The sequence below is a fragment of the Eulemur rufifrons genome, chromosome 25 (assembly GCF_041146395.1).
Source record: "Eulemur rufifrons isolate Redbay chromosome 25, OSU_ERuf_1, whole genome shotgun sequence".
Lineage (NCBI taxonomy): Eukaryota > Metazoa > Chordata > Mammalia > Primates > Lemuridae > Eulemur > Eulemur rufifrons.
Genome location: NC_091007.1, coordinates 20,963,380 through 20,969,379, shown reverse-complemented (window position 1 = coordinate 20,969,379; position 6,000 = coordinate 20,963,380). Strand labels below are relative to the sequence as shown.

General features: G+C 47.5%; 1 protein-coding gene across 2 annotated transcripts in view; it reads right to left on the bottom strand.

Moving 5' to 3' along the window:
- Positions 1-1,123: 1,123 nt before the first annotated feature.
- Positions 1,124-6,000, bottom strand: part of SVIL (supervillin) — a 209,950-nt gene continuing 205,073 nt past the window's right edge. Inside the window, exons 34-37 of one of the 2 annotated variants that reach the window (XM_069458977.1) lie at positions 4,660-4,803; positions 3,464-3,588; positions 1,316-1,471; positions 1,124-1,228 (exon numbers count right to left, since the gene is read on the bottom strand). In XM_069458977.1, coding sequence (XP_069315078.1) covers positions 1,142-1,228; positions 1,316-1,471; positions 3,464-3,588; positions 4,660-4,803 — 512 coding nt within the window. In that variant the 3' untranslated portion in view covers positions 1,124-1,141. Of the gene's footprint in view, positions 1,472-3,463; positions 3,589-4,659; positions 4,804-6,000 lie in introns of both variants that reach the window. The other variant, XM_069458976.1, reaches the window with a different exon arrangement.

Sequence of the window (6,000 nt, the reverse complement as noted above, 5' to 3'; positions counted from 1 at the left end):
GTGGGGTAAAGAATGTCTGTTGAATGATTTTGCAAAAATATGTCTTCAGTATAGTACCGGGAACTTTTAATTTTATGGGGCAAATATCAATATAATCTTATGACCTTGTATAAAATCTTGCCCTAAACTAAAATCAAAGTTACAGCAAAGTTACTTGACACTTGATGGCAAAATATTGGTACTAGATTAACACTTACAAAAAATAATTTTTTTTTTCAGAAAGGAACATGCTTGAAATTCATTGTGAACCAATTAATTGTTTATTCTGACGCTTTTTATTAATACTTTGGAGTCCTATATCACAGAATGACATGTGTAATGTTTACAACAGGTATTAGAAATTGAGATGTTTTTATGTTTTACTATTTGAGAGTAAAATTGTAGATAATGTTCCAAACCATCGTCAAAAATGCAGCGCAAACTTTTCTGTATATAAACTGTACATAAAAACAAGGCACTATACATTTTTGGGGCAATATTAAGGTAGAAAGGTTGATTCGCATAGATTCTGTAGAGTCCATGCCATTAAGTACAAATTCTTTGTTCATTTTAGCACCGGAAGCAGTACTCAGAACAAGTCACCTAACGCTGAAGGAGACATTCCCGGACGTGTATGAAGATACATGTTGGTGGCAGAGCTAATTCGACAGGAGCGATTCCATCTACCTCTTCATATTATTTTGACACCAAAAAAAAAAAAAAAAATCTTAGGAGTGAATGAATGCATATTGCTTTGTTAAATACATATTTGACTTATATGGTGTTTATATAAATATATATATATTTCTTAGAATCCACAAACTATCAAAACAACACTTTATAAAGAGAACTGCTTCAAAAAAACCAAGGCAGCGCCGAGCTGGGAGGGAGGCGGTGCTGGGCGGTGCTGAGGGCTCCCTGCTGAGTGCGCGGAGGAGACGCTCTCGCCCACGTCCCTGAGGGTCGTGGAACGTCCCCTAATGCTTCTCTGCAGCACTGACAAACGCACAGCTCCAGGACAAGCAGTGTGGTCAACAAGGTTGGGTTCTGAAAACTCTGATTTAAAAATACTTTTTTTAAAAAAAATACCAGTCCAAAAATAAATATCCATTTCCCTGGTCGGCGGTGTTGCAGGCGACCGCGGGGCCGGCGGGGCCCCGGCTCAGAACAGGCCGGCGGCCTTCTTCACGTTCACCTGCTTCCAGCCGGGCAGCGCGCCGAACTCGCCCCGCGTCATGTCCAGCGCGAACTGCGGGAAGGGGACAAGCCGGCGGATCAGGGACAGGCCCCCGAGCCAGCGTGCCGTTTCTGGCCATCCCCCCGGGGAAGCACCCACCTCGAAGTCTTCGTCGGTGAGATACAGCTCGAGCTTGAGGGGGTCCACTCCTTCCGGGAGCGGCCTGGCCAGGAGGTCCGCTAGCGGGTAGGTGGTCTTACAGAGCTTGGCCAAGACGTCTTCCACGAGGGTGATCTGACTCGAAACTTCTGTATCCTGGAGAGGAGGAGGGCAGAGAGGAAGGTGGGTGTCCCGCATTTGAACACCTTCCTCCGGTGCTTGCAAAGCCACCGCCTGTGCCCTCTGCCCCCGCCTGGAGAGACAGGGACGCTCCGCGCCTCTTCCGAGGAGGAAACAGCCCTGAAGCACAGGGATTGCCCGAGTCCTCGCGCTTCTCCCCGCGTTCATGTTTTCTCGCCCTGCCACAAAGTCTCAAATAAACCCTGTCTCGGGGCTGCCTCCCTCGGAAAAAACATTCAGGGACCTTCCCCGGACTGAATTATGGACTAAAGATTAGTGGATTTGAAGTCTAAACACTGGAAGGCTCTAAATAACAGAATTTGTTTAAAAATATCTAAAAATAATATAAGAGAAATCACACCCCTTCCCCGGGGCCCCATTTCTTAATCCACAATAGAAAAAGAAGGTAAGAAAATGCATCTAGAATATTCTGGGACAGAATCAAGCTTCCCCCTGTCCCCAACCACCGTGTGCATTTAGTGTGAACAGGCCACTCTGGGTACAGGTGGGATGCCAGACCGGCTGGCCTCCATTTGCGTGGGTGGATGAAGGCACGAATGACTGAGTTGTTGCCCAAGTTGGCAACGTGTGGACAGACGGTGGTCAGAGAGGCGGGTTTTGGAGTGAACCTGCCCACATGGCTACCGGCTCACTCCACCCACTGACGCCCCGCTGAGACGCTGGGCAAGTGACTTCAAGTTTGTGCCTCTGCTCCCATGGGAAAAATGGGGACAATAATAAGCTACATCCTGATGGTCTATGGTGATAATTAAACAAGAAGATAAATGTAACGTGCTCGGAGCTGAGCCTCCTGCAGAGTGAGCTCTAGGTGAATGGGAGCTGTTCGTCTAACTTCTCTGGCTGAAACCACCCCCACACCCCGCAGGCCTGCACAGCAATAAATGGCCCATTGCGGGCCCGTGACCTGCAGCGCGTACAGAAAGTGATTGCTGGTTATGTCCTTGAACTCTGCCTGCACGCGGCAGCCCCGGCACTTGTAATCCCTAGAGCTTTTAGGCTCCGTGATCCCATGTTTATCATGAACAGAGCCATCTCACTCCGTGTCAGAGATCAGGCGGTGCCTAGCCCTTTCCCGTGTAGATCAAATCCGTTCGGCTACAGGCAGACAGGTAGGTGAGCGGCAGTATTTGCACTTTCAAGCAGCCTCTCTCCATTGCTCCGCTGCAGTGAGCTTTGTTTGTTTAACATTACTCAGACTTCCTATAAAATACGCTCAGGTCACTTTCCCCAGAAAAGCAGCTAACAAAATCAAAATGTAAAAAACCTTTTTCCCACCAAAAAAACCCTTGGACATGCTATTGCCAGCAATGTTAGTAACTCATAAATTGAGAAATTCGACATAGCTGTAGTAAGCTTCTTTTCTGTGTGGTTGGACAATAAAACATTCTGGATGACAATATATTTTAGTAGATAGAAGTTACGATAAATGTCTCGTGGAAATGCCAGGTTGTCTCATAAAAGACAATATTAATGACATGTTGACCAATACCTTATCATGAGTCACAATACATCCATTCATTTAGTTATTTGAACATATATATTCATCACAGATTTATTTTGTGATGTCTGAAACATGAGGATTTGGTTGTGCATTATACTGACGTTTAGAAGTAACACCAAGCACTAGGTTTGTAGCTAAGAGAATGAGAAGTTCTCAGCTTTTATGTATATACAGTCTTTAAAGTAATGAAATTCACCTTTGCTTTTATGTTTTTATTAATAAAATTTGAGTCCCATGTGTAGAAAATTACTGAAATGTTACAATTGATTTCCCATCAGGCTTCTGTTCTTCCTAAGCTAATTCTATGTAGACTTGTTAACATGTTGCAAAAGAAAAAATATTTTCTCACTTTGAAAGTGCAATTGGATGCTTCTCCCCAAGGTCAAGGTCAACCCACAATCCAAAAGGCGGAGGAGCCCCCTTCACAGACCAGGCAACGCACTCACCATTTCTGTGATCTCAGCGATGTCCTCTCTGTGCTCCCAGCTGGGAAACATATTGGTAAAGGTCAGGGGTTCCAGACCAGCGTGGATTAGGTAAGACTTGGGGGGCGGCTTCTTGAGATTCTTCCCTGTAGTTACACAGAACACAAGCGTCAGCAGAGACCCAAGGACCCGTCTTTCCCTTGAAGTCTCTTTTCTTCTTTGTTCAGAACTCTTGACTTCATGATTAAAAGACAAGTTTTGAGTAGTTCATAACAACACATGGATAATGTTTCTATAAAATGGTAATTTTATGCCCAAGACTACTAGAGTGGCATATAATCAACCTGACTCTACACTTCCTGCCCCTAACAAAATGCTTCTGGATCCCTGGAAGGGAGAAAGCCTCTCTCTGTAGTTTCTGGGTGGGACATTTTCTCCCTCTTGCCTTCTCCTGTAGAAGCATTCCTCCGACTTCCCAATGCGGGATTAACTTCCGTATGATTAGACAGCTAATGACGGCATTTTATAAGTCTATTTTAGCTATAACATTTGGTGGAAAGTTTAATAATTTATTTATTACTAAAGAGCTTTTCAGGACGAGAGTTAATGGTACATCCTCAGTGATATGAATCTAATAATATCAATGAAACCATAAAGATTCAGTGAGAAACTAATCATTGGCCTCTTCATTTTATATAAATGACCACAAATTTCAGGTGGACAATATAGTAAAAAACTGTATACTTACTACGGGTAAGTTTCTTTTTGGATATAATGCTAACAACAACAATGAAAAATACAGAAAAAAGGTTGGCATTGGCCGAATGGGGAGACGTCCATTCTCCGCTGACGGCCCTGCTTGCAGATGGCGCGCACGGCGGAGGCCGGCTTGTTTCACGGCAGGATTGATCCTGCGGGAACCGGGGTTTCAATCTGTCCAGGGCATCCACAGGCGGCCTTTAACCTTGAGGGTAGTAAGTTCGATGGCCTCATAATACAAGAGACAGAAACTAGTTCTCCTTCATGCCGGCAAGGGAGAATGAACTAATTTACAAATTAATAAGCCTCAAAAAGTGAAGGGGGAAGAAACTGGTTTCATTGCCGCCTGCCGGGCTCTATAAATGCTGGCTGACACTCGCAGAGAGCGGAGAGGGTGCGGGGCTCCCGAGGGCTGCAGGCTGCTGGGCCGAGCAGCTCTGCGCCTGGGAGAGCCTCACCTTTGCAGTACTGCAGCACCGTCTCCATGGCGCTCTTCCGGTCGGAGGCCCAGCGAATGCGGGCGGAACCGGTGATCTTGTTCTCGATGGGCCACCAGCCTTGCCAGAGGTACACCTCATGGTGATTGTCAACGAGGAAAAGCGCTGTGACGGAACCAGACAATCAGCAGCTCCTTTACGGACACTTCAGCTCACTCCTGCCCAAACCTAACCCATGCCTTCCCTCCCTGTGCCAGGTCAGAGGGCAAAATCTCCTTGGCAGTGCTATTTGGGGGCAAAGGGGAAGACAGAGGGCCCCCAGGACACCCTGCCCCTTTAAAACTTCAACAGGGAGAAGCTTCTAGGCAGAATCAGGTGGCCTCAACGATGTGGAGTCTTTCCTTCCTCCTCTTCCGGGTCCTCCTCTCTTTGCCCATCTCAACTGCAGGCCCGCTGTGCCCCCCTGGCCACTGGCAGGACTGTGCTAAAAGTGGGCCGATAGCACACTCAAGGGGCCGTTAGCACCACTTGTCTCCGAATAGCACGATCAGCACCGGTGCGCAGCTCACCAGCCCTCCAGGCCACCGGCATTCTCGCCCTGCCTCTGATTACTTAGCAATGATGTGAGTCCACCGTTCTCTTACAGAGAAATTGGCTTTAAAAATCAATTGCTCTGCCTCTTCCTTCTCACTTTTTCTCCTCCTCAAACCATCGGCCTGACTCTTACTCCACCCAGTAGACGGCTCTCAGCCTTGCTAGCTCGGCCCACGTGTGTCCTTTCCTGGCGTACATTTGAGGATTCTGTGGAAACCACACACTTTAAAAACCCAGTGGAGAGGCCGGGCGCGGTGGCTCACACCTGCAATCCTAGCCCTCTGGGAGGCCGAGGCGGGTGGATTGCTTGAGCTCAGGAGTTCGAGACCAGCCTGAGCAAGAGAGACCCCGTCTCTACTAAAAATAGAAAGAAATTAGCCAAACAACTAAAAATAGAAAAAATTAGCCGGGCATGGTGGTGCATGCCTGTAGTCCCAGCTACCAGGGAGGCTGAGGCAGGAGGATCACTTGAGCCCAGGAGTTTGAGGTTGCTGTGAGCTAGGCTGACGCCAGGGCACTCTAGCCCAGGTGACAGAGCAAGGCTCTGTCTCAAAAGGAAAAAAAAGCCCAGTGGAGGTTGACGCCACCCTGTCGTGGGCGGCAGCCTCTCTTTCCAGGCACTTACTAGTATTTCCCACAGTATGACATGTGCGCCAGTCAAGCTTTTCAGTGGTGACCTGGGCTGCCGTGTAAGGTGAGGTCCCTGGCTGCAGCTCCGGGCTCTTGTAATGTGAAAAGGAACAAACACGAGCCACGGGGCAGCTGACC